The sequence below is a fragment of the Micromys minutus genome, assembly GCF_963924665.1.
Source record: "Micromys minutus genome assembly, chromosome: 25".
Lineage (NCBI taxonomy): Eukaryota > Metazoa > Chordata > Mammalia > Rodentia > Muridae > Micromys > Micromys minutus.
In genome coordinates, this window is record NC_137960.1 from 37,927,510 (window position 1) to 37,946,854 (window position 19,345).

Sequence of the window (19,345 nt, forward strand, 5' to 3'; positions counted from 1 at the left end):
TACAGTCTGTGGGTTGTTTCTGGGGCAGTGCGAGCCTCTGGGGTTAGTATCCCATTATCAGTGACTGCATATTATGTCTGTTCTTTTGTGACTGGGTTATCTCACTCAGGATGATATTCTCTAGATGCAGCCTTTTTCTTAAGAATTTGGTTAAGTCATTGTTTCTGGTGGCTGAGTAGTATTCCATTGTGTAAATGTACCACAATTTTTGTATCCATTCATCTTCTGAAGGACATCTGGGTTCTTTCCAGCTTCTGGCTATTATAAATAGAGCTGCTATGAACATTGTGGTGCATGTGTCTTTGTTGTGTATTAAAGTGTCTCTGGGGTATATGCCCAGAAGTGGATCTAAATTCCTTCTTAACAGTTTATTGTGGTGGCTGATGTAGGAGGATTGCTACAAGGTAGAGGACCGTGTAGATGACATAGTTAGTTTTAGGGTAGCCTGAGCTACCAAAATGAGGGGGGGAAATATCTTCTCAAGAATAACTGGACTTCAGAGATGGCTCATTGATTAAGAACACTGGCAGCTTCTATCAGAGGACCCACGTTCAATTTCCCAGCACCCACATGGCAGCTTACAACTATCTGTAAGTTGTTGTAACTAATCCAGTTCCAGGGGACCTGATACACTCATGCCAATGCATGTGAAAATACAATTAAATAAATTGTAAAAGTAATTAGCCAACAAACCAATAAAATAATACCATTTGCTTTGTTATTTGGTTGCTGCTTTTCTTTCAGACTCTACCGTTTGTGAGGTTGGGACATCTGTCACACACATATAATCCTAGCTCCAGTAAGGCTGAGGACAGGGAATCTTAAATTTAAGGCTAGCCTATGCTACAAAGCAAGATCATCACAAAACAAACAACAAAACAAAAATCCAAATACATTGTGAGATTTGAGTATCTGTCACTTATGTCTGCTTCTGCCAAGCACTCGGACAGAACAGTGCAATAAATAACACATATTTATTGTGTTAATGAATAAACAAACAATAAATCTAGACAGGTACCCATTCTATGAAAAACAAAACAAAAACAAAAGGCAAACAACAGCTACAACAAAACCTACAAAGAAGCAGATGCATAGGAGACCCAGGGCAGAGTTTCTCTGTGATTTCAGGAGTTCACAGACACCCTTTAATGCCTCTTGCATGGTTAAAGCCCAATGTCAACTAGAATTGTGTGGTTTCTAGAAGCTCTTATTGAAATTCACTCTAGGATTTTGTTCTTTTCAGTTAAACATAATTGTGAATTCTGAAGTATATTTAAATAAAAAAGACCAGTCATGAGACATTTGGTCTTGATGTTTACTCTGGCAGACCCTAACAACCACGTTTCAATGAACTGAAGACGTGTTTGTAATACAAAGACTAAATAGTTGCCTCTACTTCTCCTTTCCTTTGGAGGACTTGGAAGGGTTAAACTTCCTAGCTTCTCTATGGGTTGGTCAGCTCTCTATGATTCACTCTAGACAATGTACTGGTCTCTGTTCTGGATGTTCCCCAAACCTCCATTTTCCCTACAGTGACTGTGCATTCATGAAGTATACCCCAAGCCATCACCTGGAGGAAAACTGCTGAAGAGATCCACAGTCGTCCTTAGCTGACTTTGTTGGAGCCAGAAATACAAATCTTGGTTGTTTTAAGCCTCTGGGATCTTCCTAAGAATGGTTGCTTCCACCTAACTCAAAGAAATCTAATGCCGGGATGACTGGCGAATATGATGTTAGCTTATGTACCATTGGGAGGAAATAGATACCACTTAAAGAAGTAAGAATTTAAGGCAAAAATGTATTTTAATCTGTGAAATATGGGCCTTAGGTAAGGTGAAATGTAGATTGTTACAGGAATTTACCAAATCAGATTAGCACAAAATTAAAAACTCCAGAGCTGGAATTGGACAGCAAGTTATAAGTCCGAGTCCCGGTGCTTCTTAGCAACCAGCAAACGGTTCTGCTTCCTTCTGTGATTTGGAGATAAGAAAAGCAGCTTCACAGGATGTTATGAATATTAAGTGAGATAAATCCTATCACGTGTCCAACATCATAATCATATTTTAATCCTCACCTTTAGCTAGAGCACAGAACTTGTACAAGACAAACACTCATTTCAAATATTACACAGAAAAACATTTCAAGATGGTTTTAGGGCACGCTAATCAATTCTAGGTGACAGCAAACACATCTATTGAAGACCACTCTGGGGTCTTCCCATCTGTTCTCTGATGTATTTTCCAGGTGAAGCGGACCCAGATGGAGATCAACAAGAACTCTAAAGAAGGGAGAACACAAAAAGGTAACTGAGGAATACACAGAAGATTGGCCCCGTGCCTATCTTGGTGATTGGCAGGGCTAATGGGGGAGGAAACTGAGTCTAATTGTGTACCAGGAGGATTGGGCACTGTGTGTAGGGTGGAGGAAGAAAGGAGTCTCCAGAAACATACTTATGTGATTGTTTCTACCCACAGTTACACATTTACAAACAAGTTATCCAGGGAACATGATTTGACTCAAGATTCTAAGTGCATAAAACATCAACTCTTGGTGGAACTAAGTACCTTCTAGGGTACATTTGGGAAAACAGAGGTTTACCAACATGTAGCAACAGTTCCAAAGTTCAGGGCAGGTTAACGGTTTTTCTCAGCTATCCTGAGTTTCCCTTGTCAATAAAGATCTGCTTCATGGGTTCTGATCCAGTCTTACCTCAGTTTTCTAGAGGGCAGGAAGGAACAGGTGGCTGATCAACATCTTTATTCTCGTTAAACCCCTGGGCTGTTTCTTTAAAGTCACTGCCTTGGAAAGAAGCACAGCTGCTTCTAAATATAAATCTGGACCATAGTTTACCTTTTCCGTTGCCTTGGTTCTTAACTTGTGAAACTGTATCTAAGACGGGGGTACACAACTTGTTACTCGATAGCAGCTGAACAACAGTGAGCCAATTGTGACAGCTCCCGCAGCAAAGGAAGCAGAGAAGATGTAAATATGTTTCCAAGAGACAAAGGTTTCTTATTGCATAGTTTAGTTTACAACCTGTGTCTGTAGTTTTACAAAGCGAGGGGGGAGGGGAAGTTTTCCCACCACCTTTTTAGCTAAACACTAAGAGGACAGAAAGAACAAACCTGTTGTGGTCTGTGTACTGTTTGGGTAAAATTGTGATTTTCTTTAAGAAAAAAAAAAAAAAAAAACAAAAAACACCAAGGACTTCCTCTTTTCCTCTACCAACAACAGTATGATGGAGATAGCCTCTGTCTAAAGTACAACCCACCATACCCTACACTCCTGAGTGATCTGGGCTTCTCTCAGCCTCCTTAACAACTGGAGGTTTTCCAAGGTCTACTGCAAAATTCGACTCCCAGCCAAAGGACCCAGCACAGTCCCTCGGTTTCCATCTATCCCCCGTCTTAATCCCTTGAAACCTTGTTAGGAATACCGACCCCTGGCCTATCACTATAACCCCTAAAAGGCAAAACCTGGCTCTTAGTAGTTCCCACAGGCCTCTTGGATGGCTCAGGATAGACAGGTACTAGAAGAGGCCGGTACTGCTTCCCCTCGCACCCCCAGCAAGGAGTTGTTTTCCAGGGTACACTGCCAACTATTTGGAACTCGGTGTGTACGAAACACATTATGCTAAAATACAAAACAGGCCTCTTAGAGTTGTTCAGCCCTGCAGAGTAGCTCCCAGATAGCTTTAATTCGACGCTTAAGAGACAAAACAATGCTAAAATGCAAATTAGGCAAGGCAATACTCAGAATGAACCCCACTTGATAGGCCGAACTGAGAGTTTAATGAAAAGCTTACTCATACCCCCACACCGAATTCATTCTATCTTTTAAGTACTTAAAAATGTGTAATTTTAAATCTCACCACTGTCATAATGAACACTCCGTAATAACAAGCCGGGAACAATGGACACCCCCATATCACACTGTGTCAGGTAATTACAAAGTGGAGCCGCGCGGGAAAGCTGAGCTGGGAACGTCTAGGTGTCGTCCCTATGCAGTGTGTGTAGGAGCTTTTCAGAGCTGTGTGTTGTCTCTGGAGCCTCACTGAATGGTTCACGCCAATACCTCAACCCAAAAGAGGGACAGGCTAAGCCGACCTTGGTCCAGGGCGTGGACAGAGGCGGCCCGAGAGGAAACACGTGAGCGCTTGGAGGATGAGCTGGGCACTGGAACCGGCAGATGCGAGTCCGGTGTAAGAGTGTGGAACCCGGCGGAGAGGAGAGGGTCCTGCCGAGCGTGGCGAGGACGTGGGGCTTCTGGAGGGAGGGAATCCTGTGCGCACAGTACCCACTAAGCCCAACCCTTCCCATTGAGCCCAGGGCATGCTGAGGGTGCCAGCCCGGTCACGGGGTAAAAATGCTACTTTGTAACAGAGCATAAGCCTGCGTTTGGGGCAGAGGGGGAAGGGAGAGAGAAAGAAAGAAAAAATAATCAGGGAGCTGAAGGCTGAGTTGTCCTACTTCGAAGTCCTTCTTAGGAAGGCGAGAGCTTCCTGGCGAGCAGTCTGACGGCGCGCTGTTTTGGGGACCTCTCTAAAAGACATACAGCCTCGACACAGTCTGAGGTGGCCCCCGGAACAGGACACTGGAGCTTGAGCGGTGGGTCCGGTGTACGTTTCCCTCCGCTCCCCAGCGCTGCCACCCCGGGGCCGAGTGCTCGCTTTGCCTTCTGGTCCCTGCGTCCCTTCACCGCTCCACCTCCACCCTTCACCCCGACACGTTTTGGCTCAGCGGCCTCTAGGTCACCCTCAGAAGCCAACTCCGAGCCCACCGGAGCCCAAGTCACGGAGCTCGGGAGCAGGCAGGGGTCGTCGCGGGGAGGTGGCGGCTACGAGGAGGGCCGGTGCCCGCCGCCCCGGAGCAGGCGGCCGCCAGCAGCCCCCGGAGCCGCGCAGCATCCGAGTCTACAGCGACCGGGAAGCCACGCCCGCTCGCGAGCGGGGGCTGGCCTTGTCTCCCCCCCTCTCCAGCCTCCCTTCCCTCGGACCCCTCCCCGCTCAGTCCCTCCCTCCGCCCGCGGCTCGGCTCGCGGGAGGCGCAGGGCGCCGGGGCTGGCGCGCTCTCCCGGGCGCACACACAGATCCACGCACGCACGCCCAGAGCAGCTGTCTCCGCCGTGGCCGGCGCTCCTCTCGCCCATGCGGACAGACAGAGCGCAGGAAGATGGCTGACGACTCCTTGGGGCCCCGAGGATGCAGCCCGGCGGCGGCGGGAGCGGGAGCGGCGGCGGCGGCACCGGCAACGGCGGCAGCAGGAGCGGCGGCGGCGACGGCAGGAGCGGCGGCGGCGGCATCCCCGAGACTCCCCGGGCTACCCTTCCCCGTGACGGCCACTGACGGTCTCCGCCGCTAGAAGAGACCCCGCTCCTCCCTCGCCTGTCTTCCCCCCCGTACCCCCCCATCCGAGCCCCGGACCCGCCAGCACCGCTACCTCCGCCAGCGTTGCCACCATCAGCACCACCTCCACCTCCGCCACCGCCACCGCCACCACAACCACCGCCGGCGGCGGCAGCAGCCATTTCATCTCCACAGAAACCAGACACAAAAACATGGCAGAAATGGAGAAAGAAGGGAGACCTCCGGAAAATAAAAGGAGCCGGAAACCGGCTCACCCCGTGAAGAGGGAGATCAACGAGGAGATGAAGGTATTTTCGGACTCTGGGGCCGGGGAGACCGAGCTCTTTATTCCGTCCGCTCCCTTTGGGCTGTTGTGTAGGCTGCGGGGGGGAACAGGGGCGCGCTTGTCAGTTTCTGCCGGGTCCCCGGGACGCCTCAGCTCCCCCTCCAGGTGCAGAGCCCAGGCCAACTCGTGGGCTGCGTCTCCAAAATCTGCCAACCTCAGATTTGATGGGGGCGGGGGGGCATACTATTTAACCTCCCAAACCCTAGATTGGTGCAGATGTTGCCGGGCGAGGGCACTAAACCCCAGCGGCGAGCGAGCATGGTGCAGAGATTTTCCCCGAGGCTCGGTTGTAGTCTTTCTCCCTTTTTCGGAAATGAACCTCCGGACCCCTCCAAAGTTAAGAGGCGCCGGGCCGGGACACCCGGGATACCTGGATTCCACCCCTCTTCCCTGTCCATCCCCAGGCTGGGTGATCCCGCTTTGCTCCAACTCGCCAGCTGCGGCCGTGTAGCTGTCAGTGCCCGAGGCTTGGGCCGGAGTGGCGCGGGCCAGGGACGCTGCAGCCAGCGGGCTCGCCTCGCCGTCCCCGACCGCTCCTCTTCGCTGCTGCCCGGGGGTCTCCCGCTCGCCTCTGCACGCCTCACTTTCCAGTTAGCAGACCCGGCAAGTCCGGCTGAAAGCCAGCTGTCTGAGGGGCGGCCTCCGCAGCCGCCTGCCCATTGTTCACGAAGGCCAGCCCCGAGTCCTCTCTGCGAGGCCGGGCGCCCTGCCAGGCCAGCGGTGCTCCAGAGGTGGCGAGCGCAGCCTCCTGGCGCTCCAGCTGTTCGCGTTGGAGCCCAAGAACGCGGCTCAGCCTGGACTCTTCTCTTGTCACCCCCACTTCTTTATTTTCCTCAAAGTTGTGTGTGTTGTTGCCTGGGCGAGGATTTCATCTTGTGTGTGCATTTCACGAGTTTCTCGATTTGAAAAGCGATTCACTCTACCTATATAGATTTGTTTCTACGACATTAAAAAATATGTAAGGCTTGTTTTTCGCGTTTCTCGGTGTTCCCCACGGCTGCATGGAATCTTCAATACAGTCAGGTGACTTGGTCAGCTTTGGTTGAATTTGCATTTGAAGGCAAACTGGTTGAAATGATATAGGACTAATTCACAATTATTGCGTTTTTGGCATCTGCTTGGTGATAGCAAGCGTATTTGGTGAGGGTGCTCAGATGAAGCCCATGTTTGAAGGGACAAACAGACACACATCTTACATGTGAAACTAGGTGTATCTTCGTAGCTTTACCTCTCTACTGGTGAGTTGCACTTGGATTTCGTGTTTTGGAAGCAGGGCTTTTATTTTGGGAGGAGGTGGTGGTGAAGAATTTAGTGTCTGCAAGCAGGAGGTATCTGTCTGGGAAAGTTAGGAAGCTTTGCCTTGGAAATTAATACCATTCCCTGTAACAGAAACCACCATTGATTCTAATGATAGACAGTTTAAAAAAAGAGTGAGAGAAAGAAAGAGATCTGTAAAAGTTGTTTTCTCTCCACGAGGCAGTGTGTTCCACAGTTCTGGACCTTCCCTCCTGTCTTGAATTTCTGCATTACTTTTCCGTGTGTCATTTTTTTTTTTTAAATGGAGTGTGGGGGACGACTAGGGAAGGCCACCAGGCAACCACAGCTAGCTCTGGCCCTTTAAGATGCTGCCTAATGCCTTCTATATGGATGGCAGCTTTTAAGTTTCATAGGTTCTAGAATTACAAATTAGCTAATTTTAATCAAAACATGTGAAATGTTATCCCGGCTGGATATAAAGGCTGACTGTGCTCCATGCTTGGGGCTGGTGCTGTTGGCTTTGGCTGCAGGCACTCCGTGGTTTGGGAGATAGTTGTCCTTCTACAGTATAACAGATGTTTGTCTGAACTGGCGAGGGAGAAACAAAAACAACATTGTGTGAAGGGGAAAAATTACACAGTTTTCAGCCCATGCTGCAAGACCGAGTATGGGATTAACCTGGATGCACAGAACTTCCTTTTAAAAAATGTTATTTTTCTTTCTCTAAGTTGCCTTCCACTATGTGAAGCCTCAATCCTTGTTTTATTCTGTGGCATTAAAAGAAGTTTTTTTTTTTGTTTTTTTTTAAAGCACATAATTCAATTGTGGCATTTTTCTCTCTGGTTTGGAACAAAATGAAAGGGTCTGGCAAAAATTTTTAGCCATGTTCATGTATACTGTGCCAGGGTGTCTATGGGTCTATAGGCATTCTTCTGATATAACAATCATCAAAAAAAATCTTTGTTTAAAGTAGCTTCTCAAGGTCACAGACTCACTTTGAACTCATTAATATATTTTTCTGATTTTAATATTAATAGCCACACCAGCATCCCCCTCCCTCCCCCTCCTGGTATTATTATCCTTTCAGCTTCCTGAACTGGAGTATATGGTAACAGAATAAGTTGGTTGCTCTGTATAAAAATGTATGCAACAAAATGTCATCCAGAACACAATGTAGCCTTGTACAGCTTCATATCAGTGCCTCTGGGGCTGCTTGGCTGTATTTGCCTTCATCTGGACCAGTGTAAACTAAGCCCTAGTAAGTAATCACTGCCCAGCAGAAAGAAAGGAATGTATACAGCTAGCGGGGCCTAAGCTGTAAAAACGGAAACCTGAGCCCCCACTTCGGATCACATATCAAGGCTGGAAGGTAGGGGAAATGAAAGGGGAAAGGAGAGAGCGAATGGAAAAGTCAGCCTGGGAAGTGGAGGCTCGGGAGGAGGCCCCCCTTGGGGAGATTTGGCCCAGGGATTAGGGAATTTTATCGTGGTGTACAGTGACCTACTCAGGTTTCAACACTCCTTGGATTGAGTTGCTTCTCTGTGAGCTGAAAGAAAAGGGACTGGTGTGTATGTGATTTTTTTCTCCTTTGGGTAATAGAAAGGACACTGGTACACGTGTCTATTTTAAGTGCAGCAAATGCAGAGCGTCGGGAATGGCCAGCAGAGCTGTCCCACTCAGACACTTCAAGACTTTCCTAATGTGACAATCACATAGTTAGCTAGAGATGGCCAGAGAAGGCAAACTGGCTGCGGTTTAGCTGACACCAGCCATGGCAGTGGGGGTGGTCTTCCCGCGGCTGGGAGCTAATGTTGGTTGCTGTTTCACTAGATCAGATATCGAGTTACGTTTTCGTTATCACTGGTTTAATGGATATGGCAGTTGTAACAAGTTTAAATTTGATACAATATAATTTTGTGTGTGAAAAGTACACGACTTGGCATAGCTTGGCGATGGTGTACTTCAGGGAAAAAATATCCTCCCAGAAGGAGTGTTTGTCTTACTGTGTGAGCTTTGTGGTGTTTCTTTATCTTTTCTTTTGATTCTGATTTTTTTCTGGCTTAAAGAGGAACTGAGAAGATTCTTTTGCTGCTGGACTTAGTCATGATTACTATACCTTACTTAATAGGCATAGTAAAGAAGTAAATGGTAAAGAAGATGTTAAAAACTGAACTAGCAATCAAAAAGCTGTATAGCTTGATTACTTTGGGCTTCTAAAATGACTTTGGGGGTTACATCTATCTAAGTCGATGTAACTCTGATAGGCTGTTAGCTTGCATGTGTCATAGTCACAGAGAAGTCAGGGCAGAGAATTCCAACATATGGAAGAGTTAATTAGCTCAGGACTTCTCTCAGAACGTTGGAGATATCATATAAAAACTATGTATTAATAAATGTACAGATATAAATATATGTATAAACTTTCTGCAACCAAGATACTTGTTTGTGTACATAAACCTTAGTAAACTGTGCTCAGTAGGTCTCAAACAATAGCACAACTCAAAAATTCTAAACTATAAATAGAGAGGATGAGTCAAATTTTTATCTTTTAAAACTTTGACAAATCTAATGTACTCAGATTGGGCACTCTGACCTGGAAACCTCCCATTCTTAATTTGCTTACAATGTTTAGCTTCATTATTAAATACTCAACTACAGGGTCATTTGTGTGAAATGTTACAAGCTCTCACCTTTGCTGAAGGTTTCTGTCTACAGATATCATCAATAACTAATCTGTACCTAAAATTATACTTCGGTCTTGTTTCCCACAGTTTGAGGGGTGCACATTTGTTAGTATTAGTAGGAACATTTCCATGGGATTTTCTGGTTTGTTCTCTAATGGTATCTGTTGGGCTTTAGAAATGGTCTCTGTTAATTACTGGGACAGGAGAGCAGGCTTCAGAGTTGAATGATTTGATTTTATAAAAGAAAATGATAGAAATCAGAGTATGGATTGGAAAAAACCCATGTGTTTAAGGCTGAAATGATCTTATGTCCAAAGTCGGTATGTCTTAAGTCTTAGCTTGGGACACATCATTCTGGGCTCAGTTGCAGTAGATCTCAGGAGCTTAGTAAGTGGATTTGGGACCAGCTTTTACCCAAGACCTTCACACATTATATCAGTCTGAGCTGGGGCCTCGGGTGTGCTATGTGGCAGAACTAGGGACTGAGGTAAGCCGGGCATAGCCCTAGCCCCTTGGGAGAAGGGTTGGGACCGCTGAGCCTTTGGTATTTCTCTCAGCTGCTCATTGTGACCAACCTTAAGAGATGGCACAACAAGGGCTCGGAGAGTTAAGCATTCTGCCTTGGCACGATGAGATTTCTGTGAGTCTCCATTGGTAAGAATGGTGCACAGTACAATACCGGCCTCTAAGCCTTATTCAGCGCGTAGGGTCCAAATACTAGGAAATGGAAAAGAAGCACTCCACTTCCTCCAGAATCTGAAATAAGTATTTGAAATAGAAGAAAATGAGTCTGACAGACTCATTCCCTTCTGTGTTTCCTGCCTCAAAGCTTGCCAAGCCCCGCTCCAAGGAGCCAAGGCCTGCTTTTCCTCTGTGGAAGACAGACTTATAGGAACCAAGAAGTAATGGAGTTCTAAGGAAAGTCAAAAACAGGACCTCAATGAAGGGTAAATATTAGTGAGCCCAAGTATTTTCTCAATGGAGACTTCCAGAGAAAGGCCAGACTCTTCGGATCTTGACGTCTAAAGAAATGTCTGTTGGACTTAATAAGGCTTCACACTTCTTTCTGGGGGAAAAAAAGGTGTTAGAATAGAAAAATGAGAAGGTAAGTTATAAACAATATTCTTGGTGTTTATAAGTTCCTCTTCTGGACTGAGATATCTGCCTCACTTGCTTTCTCTAATAAGATTATTGAATATTTTCCTGAAAGAGAAGGGATATTACAAGATAGAAGGAGGGGAAAATGACCCCCTTTTTAAAAAACGGTGCCAGTTGAAACATAGAAGCAGACATGGATGCTCCTTTGAGCAAGGTCTGCTGAAGGTGTATTCTAGTGCCTGTAGACTGACTGATGGATGGTCATTAGTATCTCTCCTCTAACAAAAGCCTTGGGAACACCAGACTTTGGGAAAGCCAGTGTCTCTGACCCAGACAGGAAAAAAAATGCAACAAGTTTTAGTGACTTAAAAAAAAATTTTTTTAAGGCCAATTTTGCAGCTGTGATAAGAAACAGCTGCATGCAGCTGTGCACCTGCCGTGACTGCCACTGTGCCAAGCCAGGGCCACTGTCTATACTTTCCCAGCATTCCTTTGACCCTTTCCAGGCAGTTGATGTCTTGGCAGTAAAGTACAATGGGACACATGATTGCTTACTGTACCTCTCATGAAAGCAACACTGATTTTCTGTGCGGCAGGACATGGTTTTGGTTTTATATGACAATCGTATAGCGGTGGAGTTTGGGAACCATCAGTAGAGGAGGACTCTGTCAGGTTTTCTAGTCCGGTATAGATGTGTCCCCTGCACTAACTACGTTATTAAGATCAGTGTGGAGATGGCTGGTAACAGTGTTGCAAAGTGACATAAAATAAAGCACTATGGCTGTCTGTAAAGGACTTGAAGCTAGGAAGCTCTAGCCAGACAAAGCAGAGCCCCTGTATAAGGTCTATGCCATGAGTGCTAGGCAGGCTACTTGTATTCGTTTGTGCATGGTTATGGGCACCTAATCAGTCATCCGTGGGGAGTCTGTCTTCTGCCATCTGACCCAGTGGGACTATAAATGTAGAAGCACTTTGCAATCTGCGAGGGGCTTTTTACACATCTCTTCTGCACTATCTAAATTCCACTTCCTGACCTTTCTCTTAGCATAACCATAAAATAAAACTAGTCCACTGGGTCTGTGTTATGAGAGACAACTTAGACTCGGTCGCAGGTCCCTCCTGAGCACAGGGCTGAAACTGATCTAAGTGAGTCCATTTGTGCTCCATTCTGGAATGGAGCAAGGCTCCACCCCTCTGCCTTTCCCTAACTATCTCTCTTAGCAAGTCCACGAGACTTTAACAGTTGACCCCACAAGTCAGGCAGAACATATGGACACAGTAAGAGAGAGAAAATATTTTCCAAAGCTAATTATTATTCTAGCAGAGAATCTCACAATCTCCTCTCCCTGGACCCCTCTCCCCCAGTTTGTGAATTGTTCTGGATTGGGAGTTTCCTTTTCCTTTGAAAGCACTTCTCATGAGAAGCTACTTTTTGATAATACATGTCAGAATGTTGTGAAGTTAAGTAACGTAACTGACAGATTCTTTTTATTACCACTTAAATTGTTGGTATGACTGATATTGTTGCCTATGAGTGAAACTATAGGTTAATTAATTTTTAATTGAAATTAGCATTTTGGTTTTACAAAAACAGCACACAGTCATGACAGAGACAGTAAAATAAGTAAAAGAAGTGGGCAAAGAGTGAGATGCTTGGCTGTTAGGAGCACACGTTTCCCGCGCAGAGGTCTGGCTTTAGTTGGGTGGCTCAAAACTGCCTATAACTCTTCCTCCAGAGGATCTGATGCCCTCTTCTGGCCTCTAAAGGCACTGCACACACATGTATAAATACTCCCACACACTATAAACACACAATACACTACAACACAAATATTAAAATTAATCAAATAAACCTCAGACAAACAATAGAAAGTAAAATAAAGCTTTAACCTTTGCACTAGACATAATTATTATCGGCATCTTATATATTTTTTGTTATTTTCCATGTGTGATGTAAAATTTTAAAAAAAGCAACCACCTTTTCTTTGAAAACTATTGTATTGCTAAAGACTTTCCAAGTCACTAAAATGTATTCACCACATATATCTTAGTGGCAAAATAGTATTTTATTGCATCATTAGACTGAAATTTATTTAACAACATTTCAATTGTTTGGCACTTAGTTTTATTTTATTTTTTCCAAGAAAACAACATTGAGATAAAAAATTTCTGAACATATCTTTTTTTAATTCTATTTTCACCCTTTATTTGGAAAACAGGGCAATATTAAGTTTTAGATTTTTAAATGAGTTAACATGGTAATAAAAATACAGCCTGAGTTTGGAGTAAGTGGTTTTCTGGTTTGGGGGTAGGGGGTGCAGAATGATCTCCAAAGGAGAAGAGAACATGTGCTTTGTGAGCCATAGAGGGTGTGGCTTCCACTCAATGAGGGCAGGCAGTGCAGACCAGGCTAAGCATCCATGATCTTTCACGGCAAATCAGAGTCTCCAACTGTTCAAAGTAATTGTAGGTACAGAGAGAAAGCAACTCCAGACTGACTTATTAATTGATCTGGATGACTACGAAGTGTTCCCCATTCCTGAGGTGCCAAAAATCTTCAGAGTGACTGTTGGAGCAGGGAGCCTTTCATGTGCTAGAACTGGTGAGCGTTCTTTCAACAGCGCATAGAGACTGGTGAGCGCCAGTCCTGCCCGGCCTCCATGCGCTATTCCTCAAAGTCCACCTGCACATTTATACAACATTCCCGTCATGGTTCCAGCTGCTGCTGTGTTGAGGTCATCTTCTGCACCCCGTGTTTTCTCAATGATAACACCAAAAGCACTATAGAGCAAAGCCAGGGAACCTAGAGTATTAGCCCAAAGTGCCCCTTGACTAGTCACCATATTCAAAATCTGTACATTTTCTTGCTTTGGACCAGGCCATGCTCTGGGTTTCCTTCAATCCTAAACAAAGACCATTCATTGCCCGAATGCAGCCTCTGCCATTCAACATCCTCCAATGGTAAAGTAAGCTAGTTCAAATTTGCCTCGGGTTTTATTAGCTCCAGTTGGCAAAATAAATTCATCCGTATCCTGAACGAGGTACCATGGATCTACATTTAAATAAGGAGACAGGGGGTTCACACCAGACAGCCGGAGAACAAGTAACCTGCTCCTCTGGCTCAGCTAGGCTCTGAAGAAGCCAGCTAACCCACTGGTGGATTTGTTGCCACTTCCTCCGCCACCCTCCATGAGGTCGCAACAAACAGCGGTGGGCTTCCCACCACCACCTCAGGCAGGGGTCGTGTGCTGGGCCGTGGCCCCCACAGCAACAGTGGGAAGACCTGCGGTGCCACTGCCACCTTCACAGTTGACCTCTGAACAGATCCTTTTGTACCTATTTTCTTAGGATAGTTGCTAATGGATACAAATACAGTTGTCAAGTCAAATGGCATTTAAATGTTTAAAGATTTTAATTCACAGTTAAATTATCTTTTCTAAATGTTGTAGCAACTAGAGTTCTCAGAAGTGTGAGGGTGCTCGCTAGCATTATCATTTTCTTTGAAGAAAAGCAAGATAGGTCTCACTCACATAGCCCAGGCTGACCTTGAAATCCTTATGTAGCAGAGTCAAACCTTGAGTTTCTGATTCTCCCACGTCTACCTCTGCAGAGCTGTGATTACAGGCATGTGCCACAATACCCAGCTTATGCAGAGCAGGGGACCTAACTCGGGGCTCTGTGCATGGTAGATGAGTACTCTACCAACTACATCTCTAGCCCTGAACTTTGACGTTTTGCATAAGACCTCTAGTTGGATGAGGAGAGTGTCCAAGGAACATTAGGGGAATTAAGATTCAACAAGACTATATATAGCTCACACAGGTATATGACATATATATTATGTATAATTATATATAATGCAATTATTTATTATATATAATCTGCTCATATCAAAAGCACTTGAGAGCTGTAAAGGGGCTGGAGTGGATAAAGTCTTAGTGAATAAAGTGCTTGTTGTACAAGTCTTACGACCTGAGTTCAGACCCCCAGAACCCATATAAAAGCGCAGATGCAGTTGCATGCCTGTCATCCAACTCCAGAGAGCCTTGGGGACAGAAACAGGGAGACTCATGGGGCTTTATAACTGCCAAATCTAATTGAATCCGCAATCTCTAGATTCAGTGAGAGAATCTAAAACAAATAATGTGGAGAAGCAACTGAGGGTACTCCCACTTCCTCCTGCCCTCCATACACACGTGTACACACGTCCACACACACATGTGCACACACATGCACAAATAAAAAGAAAACAAGAGGAGGAATGAAGAAGTAGTAAGACTTTTCTCCTTCATCTCTGTGGCCCAGCTGTTTAACTAACTTTATGAGAACATGCCTTCAGACTGAGCAGCAGAGCTTCGATCTATCCTTAGGAGGCCTAAGGGTAAGGGAGGGAAAAAGACGCCGTGAGAGAGAGATGGGGGGTGGCTTTTGGAAAGGGCAAAGCACTCAGCCATGTGTGATGTCCAAAAGTTGTAGAAGGAGAAGATTCAGTTTAGTGTCAGCTTAGCATGTCCCAGCTGCAATATTGCAAACGGATTAAGGGGGTCTAGGCCAACGGCAAAATGCAAAGGCAAACAACAAGCCCACAGAGACAGATGTGCTCTGGTCAGAGATCACCTGATGACACCGACGCCCTCCCCTGTGACTTCTTTGTAAATTCTTGGTTGATCCTGGAGGCAAATTCTTTGGAGTCGCTGGCCCCTTGCCACGGAATCTATAGTAGAATCAAGTCTGGTATAAGGATCAGAAGATTAATCACAGCAATGTGGCTGCCAAAACAAGACCCACACAATGACACTAAAGTTGACATGCCAACATGGATGGAAGAAGTCTCACTAGGCCTCGCCCCTGAGTGAAAAGCTCTGGGAAGTTAATGGCTGCTGAAAGGAGTGGAAGCAGTCTCCTTCATGGATAGTTCCCAGACAGTACCCAATCCCAGGGGGTCATCCCTCTGACAGTATCCAATCCCAGGAGGTCATCCCTCTGACAGTACCCAATCCCAGGGGGTCATCCCTCTGACAGTATCCAATCCCAGGAGGTCATCCCTCTGACAGTATCTAATCCCAGGGGGTCATCCCTCTGACAGTATCCAATCCCAGGAAGTCATCCCTCTGACAGTACCCAATCCCAGGAAGTCATCCCTCTGACAGTATCCAATCCCAGGAGGTCATCCCTCTGACAGTATCTAATCCCAGGAGGTCATCCCTCTGACAGTATCTAATCCCAGGAGGTCATCCCTCTGACAGTACCCAATCCCAGGGGGTCATCCCTCTGACAGTATCCAATCCCAGGAGGTCATCCCTCTGACAGTACCCAATCCCAGGAGGTCATCCCTCTGACAGTACCCAATCCCAGGAAGTCATCCCTCTGACAGTACCCAATCCCAGGAGGTCATCCCTCTGACAGTACCCAATCCCAGGAGGTCATCCCTTTGACAGTATCCAATCCCAAGAGGTCATCCCTCTGACAGTACCCAATCCCAGGAGGTCCATCCCTCTGACAGTATCTAATCCCAGGAGGTCATCCCTCTGACAGTACCCAATCCCAGGAAGTCATCCCTCTGACAGTATCTAATCCCAGAAAGTCATCCCTCTGACAGTATCTAATCCCAGGAAGTCATCCCTCTGACAGTATCTAATCCCAGGAAGTCATCCCTCTGACAGTACCCAATCCCAGGAAGTCATCCCTCTGACAGTATCTAATCCCAGGAGGTCAACCCTCTGACAGTATCTAATCCCAGGAGGTCATCCCTCTGACAGTACCCAATCCCAGGAAGTCATCCCTCTGACAGTATCTAATCCCAGGAAGTCATCCCTCTGACAGTACCCAATCCCAGGAAGTCATCCCTCTGACAGTATCTAATCCCAGGAGGTCAACCCTCTGACAGTATCTAATCCCAGGAGGTCATCCCTCTGACAGTATCTAATCCCAGGAGGTCATCCCTCTGACAGTATCTAATCCCAGGAGGTCAACCCTCTGACAGTATCTAATCCCAGGGGGCCATCCCTCTGACAGTATCTAATCCCAGGAGGTCAACCCTCTGAGAGTATCTAATCCCAGGGGGCCATCCCTCTGACAGTATCTAATCCCAGGAGGTCATCCCTCTGATAGTATCTAATCCCAGGAGGTCATCCCTCTGACAGTATCTAATCCCAGGAGGTCATCCCTCTGACAGTATCCAATCCCAGGAGATCATCCCTCTGACAGTATCTAATCCCAGGAGGTCATCCCTCTGACAGTACCCAATCCCAGGAGGTCATCCCTCTGACAGTATCCAATCCCAGGAGGTCAACCCTCTGACAGTATCTAATCCCAGGAGGTCATCTCTAAGCACATACAACACATGCACAATAGAAAAAAGAACCCAGTAGTGTGTTTATGCATGTTCATATATGTAACAATAGTAAAGGAGAGGAAATAAATTTGAGAGGGAGTGGGGGCACTGGAAAAATTGGACAGGGAAGAGCATGAGTGGGAATGGTATACCAATGCATGAAAATTTTCAAAAACCATTAGAGGAAAAGAGTGAAAACATGTCTGTTTTGGTTTTGATGTTTCATGATCTGCCATGCTCCAATCTTTTGTTGTCAAATAAGGATTTCACTTCAGTTCACCCAGAGTTTACTGTGGAAACTACACACCCAGCACACAGGGCTATTGAAAGGCACATGAGATTTAAAGAATGTGGTAATGCTGCAAACTGCTCTAAGACTTAGAAATTATCACTGTAATTTTAGTGACCTATTTTCCAAACCCAAATTGGACCACATGGTATGAGAGGGGATTTTTGTATCACTTCCAAAGGCAAGAAGCAGCCTGAAAAATACAATTCAGATGCCAGAGCATTGCAGTTTTCAGCACATCTTGATGGTTTATGAGAGTAATGACAAAGGATTTGAAATAACGACTGCTCAGTAAAATTTATGTGAGCACCATCATTTTGAGAGTTTTTTTTCTTTTTTTTTCTTTTTGCACATAAGTAGAAGCTCCATTATTTCATATGATTCTAAAACTAGGAGAAGCTTTTGCAGAACCTTTATGCATGTGGGTGTTTTGCATACATGTATGTCTGCACCACACCTGTGCCTGAAGAGGCATCTGATTCCCAGGGACTGGATTTACGGATGGTTGCCAGTTGCTATGTACATGCTGGGATTTGAACTTGGGATCTTTGGAGGAGCAAACAGAACTGTTAACTGCAGAGCCATTTCTCCAGCCCTCAAAGAACTTGTAAAGGCTTCCCGCCACAGGTCTTCAGGAAATAAAGAGAAACTCAGCTTTGAAGGTTTGAGGCAGAAGCAGATTTCACACCCCATCTTCACCTAATGCTTCGCACTAGTCCTATTCAGAAGTTTAACTCTTATCTCTGTCCACCCCTTTTAAAACAAACAAATGAGCAAGAAACAACTCGAGAAAGAAGTAGGAAAGGACAACATTCACAGGAAAGAACTTTTAAATCAAAAATTGATTTTTAAAGAACACTATTTAAGAACTCTGAAACGTGAATCGAGGTGTGCCTTTAATCCCAGCAGGAAGTGACAGAGGCTGGCAGATCTCTGGGACTTTGAAGTTAGTCTGGTCTGTATAGTGAGGTCCAGGGTCTGGGCCAGTCAGAACAACTTGGTGAGACCCTGTCTTGATTTTGTTTTTGTTTGGCTTGTTTGTTTAAAGCTGAAACAGTAGTTACTGGGATTCTCTACATGAAAAGCTCAGAAACATGTCTAGGCCATAAGCGTTTTGCAGTTTACCTCATCTGAAATTAACGTTAGACGACAGTGGTAAAAGTACTTCATTTACTTTGGTTTAGCACTATAAAGCTATCTAGTATATGAAACCCCGTATAGAAACTTAGGCTATTAAATGTTTTTCTCCTAGAGGATATTTGATTTCTTAAATTGTGGGTGTGGCAGAGGTTATAGTCTATGTGTTTTTTATTTTATTTTTGTGCATATATATGGATGCCTGCGTGTACGTTTGTCTCATATGTGCGCAGTACCCACAGGGGTCAGAAGAGGCCATCAGATCCCCTAGATCTGGAGTTGTGAGCCACCTTGTAGGTGCTGGGAATTGAACCTAGGTCCTCTGGACCTGTCACTCTTCACTGCTGAGCCATCTTGTTAGCCCTATATATTCCATTTCTCCTTTTCACTGTACCCCTCCTTTCCCAAGACTTATCACTTGGTCTTCTATATGCGTGTTGTTTTCTGTCCCCGCACTCAATATATCAGAACAACATGGAATTATTCTCGTTTTTAGTGACAAGGAACGTTTTATAGTTACTTCCCTGACATTTATAGTAACTTGAAAATCATGGAACAGATCAGCTTCATACTGACTGTCCCATGATGAGTTTTCATCAGAGAACATGAACAAAACGATATTTTCTTTTGGTTAAAATGCCCAAATAATATGCTTTTATTGTTAAGGTTTTCAGTTTTTATCTGATGTCTAAAAATTCTGCGTCTGTCCCTCAGATTGGTTCTGAAGGGATGAATGGATTTGCAGCTGGACTAAGACGAACGAATTTATGTCCCTTGTTGGGAAGTTGACACATGAATTATGCACTTGTGGCCTTCGTGTGGCTGCAGAGCTTAGACACAGTGGAGGCGGCTGCAT

The 19,345-nt window shown here is 45.4% G+C and overlaps 1 protein-coding gene and 1 pseudogene across 2 annotated transcripts in view; one reads left to right on the plus strand and one right to left on the minus strand.

Annotated features, from left to right (window-relative positions):
• The first annotated feature begins 4,958 nt into the window (after nt 1–4,958).
• Nucleotides 4,959–19,345, plus strand: part of SOBP (sine oculis binding protein homolog) — a 167,169-nt gene continuing 152,782 nt past the window's right edge. Inside the window, exon 1 of the mRNA XM_080937831.1 lies at nt 4,959–5,652. Coding sequence (XP_080793957.1) covers nt 5,557–5,652 — 96 coding nt within the window. The 5' untranslated portion in view covers nt 4,959–5,556. The remainder of the gene's footprint in view (nt 5,653–19,345) is intronic.
• On the minus strand, nt 13,287–13,920 carry LOC308437252 (mitochondrial import inner membrane translocase subunit Tim23-like; annotated as a pseudogene). The gene has a single exon. The product of its transcript is annotated as a mitochondrial import inner membrane translocase subunit Tim23-like (transcript).